The 18,492-nt window shown below is 39.7% G+C and overlaps 2 protein-coding genes across 3 annotated transcripts; one reads left to right on the top strand and one right to left on the bottom strand.

The window, feature by feature from the left end:
• Positions 1 to 1,521: 1,521 nt before the first annotated feature.
• Positions 1,522 to 3,682, bottom strand: LOC103406299 (uncharacterized). Of its 2 annotated transcripts, XR_011579077.1 has the most exons (4): positions 2,445 to 3,682; positions 2,169 to 2,320; positions 2,018 to 2,086; positions 1,522 to 1,888 (listed from the first exon to the last, which is right to left on the bottom strand). XR_011579077.1 is itself a non-coding variant. In XM_029100870.2 (3 exons), the coding sequence occupies exons 1-3, from the start codon at positions 2,334 to 2,336 to the stop codon at positions 1,850 to 1,852; spliced, it is 276 nt and encodes a 91-aa protein (XP_028956703.1). In that variant the 5' UTR covers positions 2,337 to 3,682; the 3' UTR covers positions 1,522 to 1,849. The 2 variants fall into 2 exon arrangements, 1 of the variants encoding a protein (XP_028956703.1); XM_029100870.2 differs by having other exon boundaries at positions 2,169 to 3,682.
• Positions 3,683 to 5,595: 1,913 nt separating this feature from the next.
• On the top strand, positions 5,596 to 7,239 carry LOC103433444 (3-ketoacyl-CoA synthase 19-like). The gene has a single exon (XM_008371711.4). It carries the CDS (start codon positions 5,625 to 5,627, stop codon positions 7,032 to 7,034), a length of 1,410 nt encoding a protein of 469 aa, XP_008369933.1. The 5' UTR covers positions 5,596 to 5,624; the 3' UTR covers positions 7,035 to 7,239.
• Positions 7,240 to 18,492: the final 11,253 nt, after the last annotated feature.

Genomic DNA, 18,492 nt, shown 5'->3' with positions numbered 1-18,492 from the left:
CTCTGCTTCTTGAATCCCTGAAGCATTTGGCCGTTTTTTATTAGTGCATTACTACATTTAATGGGTGTGTGTAGTCTTTTCGGAAACATTAAGTTGATTGCTTTGTTTTCGAATGCTTCGCACGACATCATGGTGTGTCTATTGGATTTGTCTTGTGCTCGTTGATTGAGAGTTGTTCCTAGGCTACTTTTATACTAGGTTTGTTTTAGAGGTCCCTTATTTAGTCCGCTCTTTCTGATGTGGAAATGTTTACAAGTGTCGCATGTACTCACAGAACACATTACTCTCTAGCACAAGCATGATTGTCAATGATGTACATAGCAAGAAAAAGCGAGCGTCTAATCAGATCCATTTGCGAGATAGGCAGTGTTGAAGCTGAATGTTTGTTATCTTCTTCTCATAAAAAAAGCTGAATGTTTGTTATCTGATGTGTGTTTGGGAATTACCAGTTATGATTAAGTGTTGAGCTGGTTTAGTGATTCTATGTCTCCAGCTTTGAAGCTGAAGGTCCTCTCTTCAGACACCAATATCAGAAGAGTTCGACACCTTTCCCCCCATTTTTAAGAGTTCGACATCCTTCCCGTCTCAATGATGCTCTCCGACACCCCGAAGAGTGGTTGTACTAGTTCAAAACCTTCCCATATCTCTTCTCTATCGACGATGAAGAAAACATTGAAAACGCTATCCATCGTCACCAAATGGGAACCAAACTCCTCCAGATACACTAAACCCACGTCTATCTTCCAGAGTAGCAGGAAAGAGGCCAAACAGCTTCTCAAATCCGTGAAGAACTTGCGCAGTGCTACGCATGTTCTGGTTCGTGAAAGCTGTCCATCCGGCAACCTCGTGCTTGCCCAAAACCTAAAGCAAACGGCTATGAAAAAGCTTGAAAGGGAGTTTATGAGACATTGTCTGCAAACCCCGATCACCTTGACCCTGAATTAGTTTCAAGTCGATCCTCAAGCAGATCATGCACATTTTATGAAGAAGACGAGGGCGGATCAGAAGAAGAGTTGGAAATTGTTGGCGAGTCGATCACTGAGGTGGTCAATGGCAGATGACGGTTCAACACCAGCAGTGTCAGTCCACCTAGCTTGCCTCATTCTAGTCCTTCTGTGCAAGCTCGACATGAAAGCTGATATTTATAAAGATGTGTCTCTGTCATATCTCTTCCTTGTCAACAATCTTCACTTCATTGTTGAGAATGCGCAGCAAACGCCGAACCTGAAACTCCTCCTCGGTGAAGATTGGGTCACTGAACACGCGAACAAGGTTAAACTGTACGCTTCAAACTACGAATCAACAACCCGGACAAAGGTGTTATCATCATTACCAGAGAAATCATCAGAAATATCTCCGGAAATGGCAAAGGAAATGCTTTAAAAGGTTCAATGCACGTTTGAAGAAGCAGACATCGTGGGCTGTAGAGGACGGGAAGTTGAGGGAATTACTTGAAGATGTCAATTGCACAGTATACAATCTATATGATTCATTTATTTTCCACTCCGTCCCTTCAGATCGATTCAGAAGTTTTCAAAGTTTTCAGTTCAAGCCAAATGATCATATACAAAGATGTATACATTTGAATGCAAAAGCTATTCTGTGATGGAACCTCTAAAATCCTGTTGCACATGTAGTGATAAAAAAAAAATTATACAGTTTCCGCCTGCTGGGCCAGCTGCTGAATGGATTGCCAGCCGGTAAGAATTTGGTGAATGGCTTTAAGGGAAGCTGAGGCTGCTTCCATAGTCCAATGTGGATAAAATTCGCTCGGATGGAACATGCATTCTTCACTGAACCCTGCAAACGTGCATGATTGAGCTCCATTGAGGAATACGTCGCCATCGGATCATATGAAGCCGGCCTTCGCCACTTCTCTGTCTGCTGCCTATTGGAAGATTACAAACATTTGAGAAAGAACATCTTTAGAGAAATGGGATGTAGTTGTACAAATAGCTTATAGTTCTTCACATTCATATGGAACTATCGAAAAAATGAACGACAGATGGTCATGTACCTTTTCTGTATGGTATTCGAAAGTCTTTTTCTTGTTTCCTGCTTCATAAATGTTGCACCGAGAGTATATCTGATATAAACAACTTAATTAGAACATGTAGTTCACATAAACTCCAAAGATCAAGGAGACAGTTATAACAAGTTTCATTTACCTGCGAAACAGCGTATATAGCCCCGTTTCGAGTGTAATTGTTGTAAAGATGAACTTTCCCAAATCTAAGACGAGGTTGTCTTTGCCTTGTTCCGTCAAAGAAACAATGATGAATTGTCACCCGAATGCATCTGTCACCACCGTGCGAGGGGTCTGCGCAAATTAACATTTGGTTCCAAGGGAAGAAGAAACCGTCAGATGGGTTGTATCAGTAAACACACTTATATCATATTACACGCACAAGTTTAAACACATCTAGAGATAGTTATGTCTGTACTTTGTCTGGTGATATATATGAGTCCATCATTGTAATCACGAAGGCTGCACCGGTCTATCCATATGTGCCTAGAGTTCGGTTTGATCTGAATGCCATCGACATCATGTCCTCTACCACCTTCAAACTCGAGGTTACATACAATTATATGCTCACATTCCTTCAGCCTAAGGCCTTTGCCCGTGAGCTTTATCCTCTGGCCTCGTCCATCAATTGTCTTGTAAGATGACACACTCAAGCAAGACGAAAGATGAATGGTGCCAGAAACCTCAAACACAATCCAGAGCGGTTCTTGTTTTCGGGACCCCTTACGAAGTGAGCCTGGACAATCATCTAAAAATCAAAGTCCAAAATAAGCTGTTTATAAATGTTCAACATTTTTCTTTTTCATAAAAGATCCTAAAAGATTAAGGGCATGTTCGGGAATGCTTCTATGAGGACTAAAAACACTTTTGACTTTTGGCAAAAGAAAGTTTAAAGTGTTTCTAGGTCGTACAAACTCTTTCTCGATAAGTACCTAGCTAGATGCTTCTTTAGGAAGATTCAAGTGTTTCTAACAAAATAACTTCTAGCAAAAGCGCTTATGAGCATAATTGCTTCTACATAAGCTGCCCCAAACGAAACCTAATATGAGAAGCAAAAAACAGATGCATAACTTTGGAGTATGGAATCCAGCCAATCTGGTCCCTCCTCCAGCAATGTGCTACTTGATTACAAATTCTTGGACAAAATGGGCACCTAACTTTCAAAAATGGTGTCAATTTGTTCTATCTTCTTAAAGCAATAACAGCTACGAAGAGCTATTATAGCTCTCAAATTTTCAGTCCTTATTTTGTTCGACAAGAAAATATCCAAAACTAATCTAATATACGGCCATATATTTGAATTTAGGTTCATTACGAGTAGACTGTCTAATTAACTGACCTAACTCACATCTCCAGTCTACCAATTCTCAGTTTCCTTCTAACCCCATATTCAATGTTGCTCAGAAACAAAACCCCACCACAATTCCCAAAGCATCTAATTGATCTAAATGACTAAACAAACGTGGGAAAATTTTAATTACTGATAAGAATCATAAAAGAACCCTCCAATGAGGTCACAGAATAGACCGGTCCGTTGAGGCCACCGATGGCGAACTGACCGAAGCCCTCGGCCCGACCGGCCATTGATCGCAGGCTGAAATCCACGTCGGCGTACGGTAGAGAAGCCATGTCCGTACCTGAAATTGGAATCTCTCTGTACCTTGTTTTTCTTTTACCGTTGTTTAGTTTGGTTTTTTTCATAATGTTTTAGGGAACTTTAACGAAAAGCACCCGGTACTGTTCACTTTAACGAAAAACCACATTTTTACACTAAAAAGTCAATCCTAGTACTATTCACTTTATCCTTTATTTTGTCCTTATCATTAAAACTCAAAGTTTTCAAGCCCTTTTCATTAGTTTTCCTAATGTTTTAACGAAATACTTCAAGTACTATTTATTTATAATGAAAAACCACATATTTTTGTTTTTTTTAGTACACCTTTATTTGGACTTTTTGTTAATTTTTATTTTTATTTTTTTACTTTCATTCACATTGCCTCTAAACTTTGATGCATACACCATTTTGCCCAACAAACATGCAATTTGATTTTGAGCCTCTAAAATTTCAACTTTGTGCCAACATCACCCCCAATTGTATACTTGCCACAAGTTTTTGTTAATTTTTTCATGTACACTAGCCTCTCTGTATGCGCTCATGAGACATTTTTTAATAACACGCACCGTGCTCGACTGACAAAATTTTAAGATAACAAAACAATAACAATTCACATAGATTTGTTCAAATATGACTGAACATTGACACAACTAAACCTAAAAATATAAACCCATCAAATTTGATGGTTGTGTGGAAACTAAGTATGTATTTTAATATCTTAATGGATAGAGTGTTAGGTTTTCATCCATGCGATCTCCGATTTGAAACTCTCACTTCTTCTAAATAATTGTAATAATTCCAAACCTTTTCCTCCCATTAATAATAAATTGAAAGAAAAAAAAAACCTAATGAAACAGGTAAACAACGGTAAAAGAAAAAATGGTTTAATTGGGTAGGATGATATAAATGGAGGGGATGGTCCATTGGTCCATTGGTTCAGTTCAGTGTGTGTGTTTTCTTGGCTTACAGGGTTTAACTAGTACAATTCATAAGCTTCGTCCTTCATTCACTCATACCAACCATAATTACAGGCTGGATCTTTTCGACATCATCAGGTATTATTGTGTGCAACATTAAGTATTTCCTATTTATTAACAAGGTTTTGTTAGGTTGATATATACTTACGTACCTTACTCCTCACATAACATTATTTTACTGTATAAACGTTATGATTATAATTTATTATTCTTTCTATCGTCTTCTAAATATTATATTTGTTATAATAACCATAGATTTGTTTGACACATCCATATAACCAAACGTGGATGATCTTTAGTGGATGTCGAGGATGACAAGAAGAAGGTGATAATGCTTGTGTTCTCCTATGGGAATCTACTAGTCCACCCACTTACAATTTAACGAATCTTTACTCCCGAACATTATAAACGGAACTGTTCGTATGATTTAGCACCTTCTAAAGATCACATATATATGCAAAAAAAAAAAAAAAAGAGTTTAATTTGGAGATCTTTTAGCCATCCATAATGCATAAAACAAATTGACGGTTCATCATGAGGATGTTATTTGTTACCAAAATCGTTGATTGGTATATGTATGGATGACTAAACGATCTCTAAAATGAATGATGTTTTGCAAATATAATTTTTAGATGATGATAAGGAAAATGAACGGTTCCGATTATGATATTTGGAAGATAAAGATTAGTTAATTGTAAGTGAGGGGACAAGTAGATTTAGCCATTGCAACAGGTAAAATTGAACGGAATCATTCGCGTGTTGACACATGATAATCAACTTATCTTCATTATGACATGCCAATGAAATTGGATAGGCATACCACGTGAATCCTATTAAATAGTATTCGTCATTAAAACTTGGCCTCAATTTACAACATAAGAATATAAGGAATTATATCATAACAAGATTAATTACTCAACAGTTTTAGTATAAAATCACCACAAAGCACTGAGTAGAAGTAGAACTACCAAACATTAGAAATCTCTCAATTTCTCTCTCTACCACCATGGAGCTCTTGTTAGCAATGTGTTTATTGCTTATATTCTTTGCTTGCATCTACCTGTGTGAGTTGCTGCTTCAATGGAGGCACCAACAATGCTACTTATTAGCCTATGAGTGCTACAAGGCCACAGACGAGCGGAAGCTGGACACCGAATCCTGCGTCAAGATCATCCGCCGCAACACAAATCTGGGGCTGGAAGAATACAGGTTTCTCCTCAAAACCATCGTTAACTCGGGCCTTGGAGAGGAAACCTACGGTCCAAGAAATGTCATCGCCGGCTGCGAAGACTGTCCTAGTTTGGAAGACTCACTGTGGGAGATGGACGACATAATGTTTGGCACGCTTGACAAGCTATTCCACAAAACAGGAATTTCACCTTCAAAAATTGACATACTAGTGGTCAACGTGTCGTTGTTCTCTCCTGCACCTTCTCTAACGGCTAGGATCATAAACCGTTACAAGATGAAGACGGACATCAAGGCGTTCAACCTCTCGGGGATGGGGTGCAGTGGAAGCCTCGTGGCCATTGATCTTGTGCAGAACTTGTTCAAGACGTACAAGAATGTAAATGCCGTCCTTGTCAGCACAGAATCGCTTGCTCCGAATTGGTACCGCGGCAAAGTTCAGCCCATGATGCTTGCTAACTGCCTGTATCGCTCAGGAGGGTGTTCTATGATCTTTACAAACAAAATGCATCTCAAGCATCGATCACTTTTGAAATTGCAATGCATCGTGCGAACGCATCTTGGTTCACTCGATGAAGGATATGGCTGCTCCATGCAAGTAGAAGATGAAAATGGATTCCGTGGTTTTAATCTCAGCAAAAGCATAGCCAAAGTAGCAGCCAAAGCTCTTACCATGAACCTTCGAATCCTACTGCGAAAAGTGTTACCGCTTACAGAATTACTTCGCTATGTTATAGTGTCAAGCCGTCAAAACAAAGTTGCAAATGCTGGCTTGAATCTCAAGGCAGGACTTGATCATTTTTGCATACCCCCAACAGAAGCTGCAGTTGTAAATGGGGTTGGAAAGAGCTTAGGACTCAACGACTATGATCTCGAGCCTGTGCGAATGGCGCTGCACCGATTTGGGAACACGTCTTCGGGTGGGCTTTGGTATGTTTTGGGGTACATGGAGGCTAAGAGGAGGCTTAAAAAGGGTGAGAAAATTCTTATGGTGAGCTTTGGAGCGGGCTATGAGTGCAACAATTGTGTGTGGGAGATTTTGAGGGACATGGAAAATGCCAATGTGTGGAAAGATTGCATAGAAACTTACCCTCCAGAAACCATAGTGAATCCTTTCATGGAGAAGTATAGCTGGATCAACGATGAATATTTGAGCTTTGTCAGATTTGAGGAGGTTATGAATGCAATTTGTGTTGATGGTCAACGCTTTCAGGAGAGGCATAGTTAGATCAGTGAGTAATTTTGGAAGTTTTTTATTTTAATTTTTCTGAGTAATCTGTTGTTTTTGTAAGGAAAAATTGCATTGATTTGATGTATTTCATAAAATGTGAAGTATATAGGTCAAAGGTCGTGATTTTTTCATGATATTGTTAATTAATTAGAAAAATAAAAAATTGTTTTGCTACAACTTGAACTGCAGAAAGGAGAATGATATATTGTTACGAAGAGAAATGTTAAGGGAACTCTCTCAAAACTGAAATTCTTCTTGAATTTTTTGTTATTTAACAGTTTTACGTTAATTCACGTTCAAACATTATAAGGCAAAGAATTCTTAAAAAATCCTACTTTTGAGAGAGTCCCTTTGACATTTCTCTTATTACGAAAAATTTGTTCTGCCACCCATATGAGACTTCCAGAAAGTAGCATGTAGTCTCTGTTTTGGAGATAGCAACCAAGTCTGCAACTACTTGGAATTTTCTGGAGGGGCAAGAAGTTCCCTTGTGGCCAACTCCTCAAAGGCTTGTACCCTATCACAAGTCATATTATATTTACCCAAATTCCAATTACTTCATAACAGAAATAAACCATATAAAGTGTCACTATTTGGACCACATTTATTAACGTAATCAATAAATATGATCTATACAACATTATTCATACCAAAGTAGGTCTTGCATACTTAGATAGGTTCACTTATATTGCAAGTTGACCAATAATGTAATCAATAAATATGATCCAAGCAACATTATTGATACATAGATAATTAAGAAGCTTCAAAAGAGAAACCCTCTCATTTTTTTAGAGAAGTACGATAATTCATTGCAAGCAAATTCAGTATACAAACAAACTGAGGATAGTGTGCATACTGGGCCTCGATAAAACCTTGCCATGAATTTCACTCCCGTCAAAGGGAAAAGAGTGTACCGCACAACATAAAGGACGTGTCCTCAAATGTCAATCCATAACAAATTCCGAACTATCTTTGAACAAAATATGCAACTCGGGGGGTCTTCAACCCACTAAACTGATTGGTTACAAAGCTTTCGACCATTTCATGCAGTGAGTGCCAATCGTGGGGCAAAGCTTTCGACCATTTCTTCCATAGTCCTTTCCACACGCTGCAACTTAGTCTAAACCACCGGTAGAAAATGTCTTCAACAAATTGGATTAATTGGACCAACATCCACATAGTATCAGTAGAAGACCTATGCCCGCAGAACTACGAACACAGAATCAAGGTAACTCGGTGCCATCGCCGTAGACGAAGCAGTCGCTTCTCCTAATGAAACCTAAGAAGACCTAGGAACCCTAGAGAGCAATTTTATAAGAAGACCAGGACTAAACTAAAATAATTAAAATAATTAAAACCAATCCATTGACCCATCACCACCTGCAACTATTGCAAGTCCGCTGCACCCACGAGCCAAGGTCGCCAGGGGAAGGCAGAGCCACCACTAAACAGTTGAGAAGGACCACATAACATAGAAAATCAAGCCATTGGGGGGGGGATCAGACTCCCCAATAACAAAAAATCACCAGCCCAAACCCGCAGATATAGTCCCAAAAACAGGGAAGAAGCCCTGTACTGGAATAAATATGGAGAAATGGATAGGAGGCGAGGCTGCCACCGGTCCCAAGCCGAAGCAAGGGACCGGCGGCTGGAGTTTGCAGGTTCTGGGGCTGAGTTTGGAGAGGAAGAGGATAGCGGCTAAGGTTTTAAACTGTGTAAAAACCCTCTCATTTTTTGCATAACACTGTAACTATTTGTGAGATTACCTTATGTTGTATTTTAATTACGATGTATAGTTCATAGACCATCGTTGCAACAAATTAATAATTTAGTCACTTAGTGGATAGGGTATTGGATTTCCAAACACGCGTCTCAGTTCGAAACTTTCTCTTATCCTGAATTATTATAATAATTTCGAACCCTCCCTCTCCTCTTAATAATAATAAAATAAAATAAAAAAAGAAATACTAGATTTCATGATAAGATTCAAAATGAGTAAATAGTATCAAATTAAGGTGATTTTTCCACGTTAAACTATGAATAGAAACAAAAACAGGTAATTCTGAGGATGGCTGTAAAACAATGCAGAATGAGCCTCGTGAATCAATCCCGGATTAAAATCACATATGCAAATGTCTTGAAATGGGTATTTATATTTTTAGTTGGCCTAAAATCTAGGGGTGGGTTCAAATAACCGAAAACCGAAAAAAACCGAAAACCAAACCGAACCGAGGCCGAAAAAAACCGAACCGAAACTGCCAAACCGAACCGAACCGAATCTGGCTGGTTCGGTTTCGGTTTTTAAGGTTCGGAAACCGAACCGAACCGAACCGAACAGATATATATATTTAATTTTGTTTTCAATATTATAAATAATTTAGTGATACAATCACAACAAGACATAACCTGTTACCAAGTTGGTTTGCTTGAAACTTTTCAAGTCCCTGTGCATGGGTTCGAATCCTCATGCCTCCAGGGTTTCAGAAAAGTTTTTTAGTTTTTTTGAGCAATCAACAACCTTTTTAACTTAATTAAATATAAATACTTAAAAAACCTGCTGCTGTGAGGAATCTTACCCCTTCCGTCCAGGGGGGATAATTCCTTCAAGCCAACTTGACTGTAGGCTTTGTGTTGTTATAATTGTACCAGTAATATATTTATAGGTTTCTAATATTTAATGCTTTATAAAATTTCTTAAGATTAAAAACCCTAGCCGTCACTCTCCCAATCCCATTTCGGTTTTCCCTTTTCTCAAGCACTCTCTCCCCTCCGCTATTTCCTCTCTGCCTCTCTCTCTCTCTCTTTCTCTCCCCTTCCTCTCTTCCTCCAAATCACTATCTCTCTTTGTGGATTTCGACGGTAGCAAAGAGGAGAGCCAAACCACAGTGGCAGTGGAGCAGTCCAGTGGCACAACATGGGACTGATGGGCAGTTGACGGCGGACGAGGGCAGTCATTAATCGTTGCAGATCCATGATCCATGGTTCTTTGTTTTTGTGTTGTGTTGTTGGTTAATTTTCGTTTGCAGATTTTTTTTTTCAATTTTGTTGGTTCTGAACTTCTGATGAATTTGATCTGTAGCTTCTAAATTTCATGGTTTTGCAATTTGTTTTGGGTATGCTGGATTTGGTTAGGTAACTTCATTTATGAACACTATTAGACTATTAGTTGAGGATTGATTAATTTGTGAGAGTACATACGGTTTGATTAATTTGTTTTGGGTATGCTGCTGCTGAAGCCTGGATTTGTTGTGGCTGTTTTGCATTTTTTGGAGGAAAAAAAAAAAAACCGAAAAAAAACCGAAACCGAACCGAAAAAACAGAACCGAAAAAAACTGAAAAAAATTTGAGCCGAACCGAACCGAAATTTCGGTTTGGTTTCGGTTTTGGCAAAAAACCGAACCGATAAGAACCGAACCCAGCCCTACTAAAATCTCTTCAATAATGAAAAAATGTAAATATATATATTTTTTTAAATTTTTTTGAAGGTGAGTCCCGCTGTCAAAGTGAGAAAAGCGAATATGATAACAAATTTACATTTTTTATTATAATAAAACTCACATTTACAATCTTAAAAATATAAAATAAGATGTAAATATGAATTTTACGTCTCAACTTTACATTTGTGTCGTTGAATATACTTCTTAGTTACCCATAAATAGAAACATGAAAAGGAAATTCATCATGTTGCTTTTCTCCCACCGACAATTTCATTGGCTTCTTCTTTCTCTTTTTCATTAATGACTTCAAGTCAATGTTTCAACGTGATCAGAACACGTATAGTACATCACGTGTTTTTATATAAATGATGAGAAATTTTATTTTTTAAGTTATTAATTTTCTAACACACATATTCCACTATTTGTAGAACACACGTGGTGTACCATTCCGTGTTCTAATTACACTGAAAAATCTCTTAACGACTTTTTTTGAGCATGTGCATTCATCATAATTCATTAGAACACAGTATCCGCTGATAAATAACACGATTTAAAGCGCCCTCTACCAACTTCTATTTCATGAGACCAACTGAAAGTAGGTTACCCATTAACCCAAATTGAAAAAAATTAAGGTTTTCCAATCTAAAATTCATCAAGCATGGAGAAAAACCATGGAAAAATATAAGCTAGGGCACGGGATATTAATAAATCTATCCACAGAACCAGCCAAGTGTAAATGAACTGCAGTTATAAAACAGCATTCAAGCTGCTCATAATTTTTACGAGCGGCCACCATATCAAAACTAAGGCTTATGTTTAAGATGAATGAAACGTTCCACACCGAAATCTGAACAAACTAAAATACAATATATAATGAGTGGTTTTACTACTATTGCATCGGGACCGATCATGTAAAAGCCCATAATATTGACCCTTAGCATAAAACCCTGCACCTGCTGAATTGTGCATATTAATCTCTGTGAAATCTTAAAAGACAATGGCATCTACCAAATCTATTGTCTGTTCTTTTATGACACGATATGACAGAAGACTTGAAACTGACATTTTTTTATAAATTTTGGGATGATACTCAAGGGTCTAGTATGAACAACTCTTAACTTTTTTTTTCCTTCGGGACAAAATGGTACCCAGAAATTTTTTCTATCACTGGAGGCACATGAGTAGATCTCACATTATCTGCAGTTAATTTCTAGGTCCATTTATCTTTCACCATTGTACCGTATAATCCTTTACCAGTCTTCTTTGCAAAATATCAGAGTTAAAGGACTGTATGACAACTTCTGGGTACTTGGCCCCCCACCGAATAAAAAGAACTTTGTGAAAGCCAAGTTACAAATAGGGTACGTAGTAATTAAAATCCTTTTACTTCTGAGTACCTTCCATATTTTATGTGTATATACCCCTTGAGCACTGAACATATATTGTGAAAATTTCCAACAGATATATCAATGGGTTCAAAAACACAGATTGCTTTGCTTTTGAACAATTAAGCGGGTGCCTATTAACAACCGACGAGAAGATGTCTGCATGTAGTACTTTGATTCCACTGCAAATTTGTTGTTTTGATCAAGGAGTTTTGTATTGATCAACGGAATATAAATTTGTTATGATCATTTTGCTTGTACTTATTTGCAGGTTAAAAGTCATGTTGGATTTCTCTGGTGATAGTGACAGACTAATTGGACCTTTTTATTTAACCAGATTAGTGTGGCTGGATACACAAATTTCTTCTGTAATCATTTGTTTAACCTACTAGCTAGAGATTTCCATCCAAAGATAACACATGGAATTAAATGGTAATTAAGCAGGAAGATTTCAAAACATGTCAATGCCTTGTTTAGTTACATTTGTATGTGCACGGTCTGATATACATGCACTGATGATGCACTTAATGATTTTAATCAGTCTTGCTTGCCATATGATCATCAATCATGATTAATCCCCATTACAAATAAAGCAATGAAATCATAGATAAGCCAACAAACTGTGTTGTGTACGAACCAGTGTAAGCGCCCTACTAAATCCGTTCTAACACTGCAATTATATTGTCCCAAACTTAATGAGGCCAGCACGATTTAAAGCCATATGGTTACGGCCCAATGAACACATTCAGATGTGAAGTCTTGTCTCGATAATTAGCATCAAACAACTGAGGTTTTATTTAAATTTATGATTTATATCGAACTACAACACCTCAATCATAACAAAGACTTTAAAAAACAAAACAACAACAACAACAACAACAACAAAGCCTTTTCCCACTAAGTGGGGTCGGCTATATGAATCCCAGAACGCCATTACGCTCGGTTTTGTATCATGTCCTCCGTTAGATCCAAGTACTCTAAGTCTTTTCTTAGGGTCTCTTCCAAAGTTTTCCTAGGTCTTCCTCTACCCCTTCGGCCCTGAACCTCTGTCCCGTGGTCAACCGGAGCGTCAGTAGGCCTTCTTTGCACATGTCCAAACCACCGTAACCGATTTTCTCTCATCTTTCCTTCAATTTCGGCTACTCCTACTTTACCTCGGATATCCTCATTCCTAATCTTATCATTTCTCGTGTGCCCACACATCCAACGAAGCATCCTCATCTCCACTACACCTACGTGTTGATGCTTCACCACCCAACATTCTATGCCATACAATATTGCCGGCCTTATTGTTGTCCTATAAAATTTTCCCTTGAGCTTCAGTGGCCTACGACGGTCACACAACACGCCGGATGCACTCTTCCACTTCATCCATCCAGCTTGTATTCTATGGGTGAGATCTCCATCAAATTCTCCGTTCTTTTGCAAGATAGATCCTAGGTAGCGAAAACGGTCGCTCTTTGGTATTTCCTAATCTCCGATCCTCACCCCTAACTCATTTTGGCCTCCGTTTGCACTGAACTTGCACTCCATATATTCTGTCTTTGATCGGCTTAGGCGAAGACCTTTAGATTCCAACACTTCTCTTTAAAGGTTAAGCTTCGCGTTTACCCCTTCCTGCGTTTCATCTATCAACACTATATCGTTTGCGAAAAACATACACCAAAGAATATCATCTTAAATATTAAGTTTGTGATCTTCGCTAGATTGCTCCGATCATTAGTGTGGATAAGTATGTAAATGGATAGAGACAGGAAGCAAACACAAGATGTACGTGGTTCACCCAGATTGGCTACGTCCACGGAGTAAAGGAGTTCTCATTAATTGTGAAGGGTTTACACAATATATAGGTTCAAGCTCTCCTTTAATGAGTACAAGTGAATGATTTAGTACAAATGACATTAGGAAATATTGTGGAAGAATGATCTCGTAATCACGAAACTTTTAAGTACCGAAGTGTGGTATCGTCTTCACTTGCCTTATCTGTCTCATAGGTAGATGTGGCATCTTCTTTGGAAGTACTCTTCCTCCCTCCATGGGTGGTATCTTTAACTGGTGGAGATGCACAAGGTAATGTATCAATTTCACTTGACGCTTACTTGTAGTTTCAGGCTTGGTCAAGCGCGATACAAACCATGTAGTAGGAGTCCCCCAAGTCGCCGAGCTAGGGGATCTGCTGAAAGAGGTGACAGACAAGGTAAGCAATCAGAGCTCCAAGCAATCAGTCCCAGATCAGAAGTTTGATTTTGAGTTCCGGCTGATTGTTATCCTTCTCCTTATCTTGCAGGTAGCATGAAGGATAAAGAGAAGAAAAGGAGAAAAGGTGATATGAGATACTTTTGCTTTTGAAGAAGTAACTTTCCACAGGCTTATTCTTGAACTGGCTGGAGGGTTTTCTTGTTTCTGCCAGAGTATAAGGCCGACTGAAGAATTTGAGGGTCAAAACAAATCCATCAAATCTAGAGTACGTTCGACCCTGCTGATATGGGATACTTTTGCTGTTGACAAAGTAGTGGATGTATCGGCACGTGTTCTGTTGCGCTTGTCTCCACATGCTTCCTTGTATCCTTCTCACTTGCCCTATTTGTTTCTCAGGCAGATGTGGTATTTTCTCGGGAAGCATAAGATGTTGAAGATGAGTACTCGAGAGTAATGGGGTTCCAGGCAGTCAGTTCCGGACTGGAAGCTTGATTCCAAGTGCTGATTGATTGCTCTATTTCTCCTTGTCTTGCAGGTAAGAACAAGGCCAAAGGAAAAGACAGGGAAAAAGCATGATATGGGATACTCTTGCTTTTAACCCTGATGATATGAGATATTCTTGCGCTGGTGTAGCTTGTTTGCAGAGGTATTCTCGGGGGGAAAGAAAGCTGAGTATTTCGAGAGGCTTCGTTGGGAGTGCCCTCTCAGATATGAGGAAGGGTTGAGCAATTTTGCAGGTCTGCCTGTCCGTTGAGGATGGAGGTCGACATATATAGGAGTATCCCTAACAAGAAGGAGTAATACTATTCTTTTACCCTGCTTGGTCATAGCACGGTAGTGGGAGCTGCCAGCTTCACGTGTTTTAACTCTGTCAGAGCACTTTGAAAAAGTGGTCTGTGGTATCTGGAAAGCTGATGTTACGTGTGAAGATTACAGACAAGCTTTATCCAATGAGATCTGGCTCTCGAAGTTGAGAAAGCGGTGTGAGGATTACAGACAAGCTTTATCTAAGGGGCTCTCGAAGTTGAGAAAGCGGTGTCTCTTCGGTTTTCGAACAAGCAATCCTGTCGGGGATCTGTCTCTCGAGATTCGGAGAACGGTGCCTCTTCGATTTTTGAGAAAGCAATCCTGCTCGGAGTCTGGCTCTCGAGATTCGGAGAGCGGTGTCTCGTCACTTTTTGAGAAAGTAATCATGTTGGGAGTCTGGCTCTCGAGATTCGGAGGACGGTGTCTCTTCGATCTTGAAGCAAGCAATCTTGTTGAGAGTGTTTTCTCGAATGTGAGTAAAGGTTAGGCCTGTTTGCTAGTCTACCTTGCCACGGAGCACAGAGGTTGACCCACAGGGACTTTCCAATTATCCAGCAGTGGTCCTGTTCCTTTACCCTTGTGGGTAATAATATGGTAGCTAGACCTTCAAAATTTATGTGTCTAAACTTTGTTAGTGCTGTTTCTTTGCTATTCTTTTACCCTTCTTGGTCATAGCGATGTAATGGGAGCTGCAAGCTTCACGTGTCTAAAGTTTGTCAGAGATTTTTGGCAAAGTTATCTGTGGTACCCGTGAGCTGATGTTGCATGTGGAAAGTGAATGATTGAACAGTAACATTCACGTGCTTTCTACTTCACTAGAAATCTTCGACAGAATGCTCGTAATTTCCGCAAAGTTGAGTGTGCATGTGACAGGTGCTGACAAGGCTGAAAAAGCAGGTGCCTCTTCGATTTCTGAGATCGGCCCTCGTGGTCTCTGAGCAGCCCAACTTTTGAGAAAGCGAGCGCCTCTTCGATTTCTGCGATCGACCTTCGTGGTCTTTGAGCAGCCCAGCTTTTGAGAAAGCAAACGCCTCTTCGATTCCTGAGATCGGCCCTCGTGGTCTCTGAGCAGCCCAACTTTTGAGAAAGCAAACGCCTTTTCGATTTCTGAGCAGGCGCCTCTTCGATTTCTGAAGCTCCATCGAGTGCAGATTTTTATAGAGGCTGGTATTAAGTTCCAAAGCACACTTGAGTCTCCACCAGTAGAAGCTCCCTTCTTGCATTTCTAAGATCTTGATTTGTCCGACCCCTTTTCTCTTCAACACCTTTGAAAATGTCTGGCCCCTCTGACCGTCGTTTTGATTTGAACCTTGTTGAAGAGGCAGCCACGCCTTCTCCAGACAACATATGGCGCCCATCCTTCTTATCCCCTACTGGTCCTCTTACCGTTGGGGATTCCGTGATGAAGAATGATATGACCGCTGCGGTGGTGGCCAGGAACCTTCTCACTCCCAAAGATAACAGACTACTTTCCAAACGGTCTGATGAGTTGGCTGTTAAGGATTCTTTGGCTCTCAGTGTTCAGTGTGCAGGTTCTGTGTCTAATATGGCCCAACGCCTATTTGCTCGAACCCGCCAAGTTGAATCATTGGCGGCTGAAGTGATGAGTCTCAAACAGGAGATTAGAGGGCTCAAGCATGAGAATAAACAATTGCACCGGCTTGCACATGACTATGCTACAAACATGAAGAGGAAGCTTGATCAGATGAAGGAATCTGATGGTCAGATTTTACATGATCATCAGAGGTTTGTGGGTTTGTTCTAAAGGCATTTATTGCCTTCGTCTTCTGGGGCTGTACTGCGTAATGAAGCTCCAAATGATCAACCTCCGATGCCTCCTCCCTCTAAGGTGCTGTCCAGTACTGAGGCTCCGAATGATCCTTCTCCGGTGCCTTCTCTTTCTGGGGCTTTGCCGACTGCTGAGACTTCTCCTAAGCAACCTTTGTGAAGGTTCCCTCTTGTTTGTTTATTTTGACTCGTGTATATGTACATATTTGTAACTTCTTAGAGATATCAATAAATAAGCTTTGTTTCATTTCAATGTATTGTGTTAAATACACCAAAGCCTTCTTCACTAAGTTCTTTGAATTTTTCTTTTGTTGAAGCTTGTATGTTGAAGCTTTGTGAGTGGAGCATGTAGGTTGAGATAATGTTCCCTTAATTTCCCGAGTGGGGAAAACTTCTTGATTGGAGACTTGAAAAATCCAAGTCACTGAGTCGGGTCGGCTATATGAATCTTAGAACGCCATTGTGCTCAATCCTGTGTCATGTCCTCCGTTAGATCCAAGTACTCTAAGTCTTTTCTTAGAGTCTTTTCCAAAGTTTTCCTAGGTCTTCCTTTACCCATTCGGCCCTGAACCTCTGTCCCGTAGTCGCATCTTCTAACCGGAGCGTCAGTAGGCCTTCTTTGCACATGTCCAAACCACCGTAACCGATTTTCTCTCAGTTTTCCTTCAATTTCGGCTACTCCTACTTTACCTCGGATATCCTCATTCCTAATCTTATCATTTCTCGTGTGCCCACACATCCAACGAAGCATCCTCATCTCCGCTACACCCATTTTGTGTACGTGTTGATGCTTCACCGCTCAACATTCTGTGCCATACAGCATCGCCGGCCTTATTGTCATCCTATAAAATTTTTCCTTAAGCTTCAGTGGCATACGACGATCACACAACACGCCGGATGCACTCTTCCACTTCATCCATCCAGCTTGTATTATATGGTTAAGATCTCCATCTAATTCTCCGTTCTTTTGCAAGATAGATCCTAGGTAGCGAAAACGGTCGCTCTTTGGTATTTCCTGATCTTCGATCCTCACCCCTAACTCATTTTGGCCTCCATTTACACTAAACTTGCACTCCATATATTCTGTCTTTGATCGGCTTAGGCGAAGACCTTTAGATTCCAACACTTCTCTCCAAAGGTTAAACTTCATATTTACCCCTTCCTGAGTTTCATCTATCAACACTATATCGTCTGCGAAAAGCATACACCAAGGAATATCATCTTGAATATGTCCTGTTAACTCATCCATTACCAACGTAAAAAGGTAAGGACTTAAGGATGAGCCTTGATGTAATCCTACAGTTATGAGGAAGCTTTCAGTTTGTCCTTCATGAGTTCTTACGGCAGTCTTTGCTCCTTTATACATATCCTTTATAGCTTGGATATATGCTACTCGTACTCCTTTATTCTCTAAAATCCTCCAAAGAATGTCTCTTGGGACCCTATTATACGCTTTTTCCAAATCTATAAAGACCATGTGTAAATCCTTTTTCCCATCTCTATATCTTTCCATCAATCTTCGTAAGAGATAGATTGCCTCCATGGTTGAGCGCCCTGGCATGAACCCGAATTGGTTGTCCGAAACCCGTGTCTCTTGCCTCAATCTATGCTCAATGACTCTCTCCCAGAGCTTCATTGTATGACTCATTAGCTTAATACCCCTATAGTTCATGCAATTTTGTACGTCGCCCTTATTCTTGTAAATAGGCACCAATGTGCTCTTTCGCCACTCGTTTGGCATCTTCTTCGTTTTCAAAATCCTATTGAAAAGGTCAGTGAGCCATGTTATACCTGTCTCTCCCAAGGCTTTCCACACTTCAATCGGTATATCGTCTGGGC

The sequence above is a fragment of the Malus domestica genome, chromosome 01 (genome assembly GCF_042453785.1).
Source record: "Malus domestica chromosome 01, GDT2T_hap1".
NCBI classification, from domain to species: domain Eukaryota; kingdom Viridiplantae; phylum Streptophyta; class Magnoliopsida; order Rosales; family Rosaceae; genus Malus; species Malus domestica.
Note: the sequence above shows the minus strand (reverse complement) of the source record. Positions and strands in the feature narration are given on the sequence as shown.

Excerpts from the sequence above, each read along its gene's own strand:
- LOC103406299 (XM_029100870.2), bottom strand. The coding sequence starts at position 2,336 with ATGTTAATTTGCGCAGACCCCTCGCACGGTGGTGACAGATGCATTCGG. Across the intron at positions 2,087-2,168 it reads CTATATACGCTGTTTCGCAG|ATATACTCTCGGTGCAACAT; the intron begins GTAAATGAAACT and ends TGTTTATATCAG. Across the intron at positions 1,889-2,017 it reads TCGAATACCATACAGAAAAG|GCAGCAGACAGAGAAGTGGC; the intron begins GTACATGACCAT and ends ATCTTCCAATAG.
- LOC103433444 (XM_008371711.4), top strand. The coding sequence starts at position 5,625 with ATGGAGCTCTTGTTAGCAATGTGTTTATTGCTTATATTCTTTGCTTGC.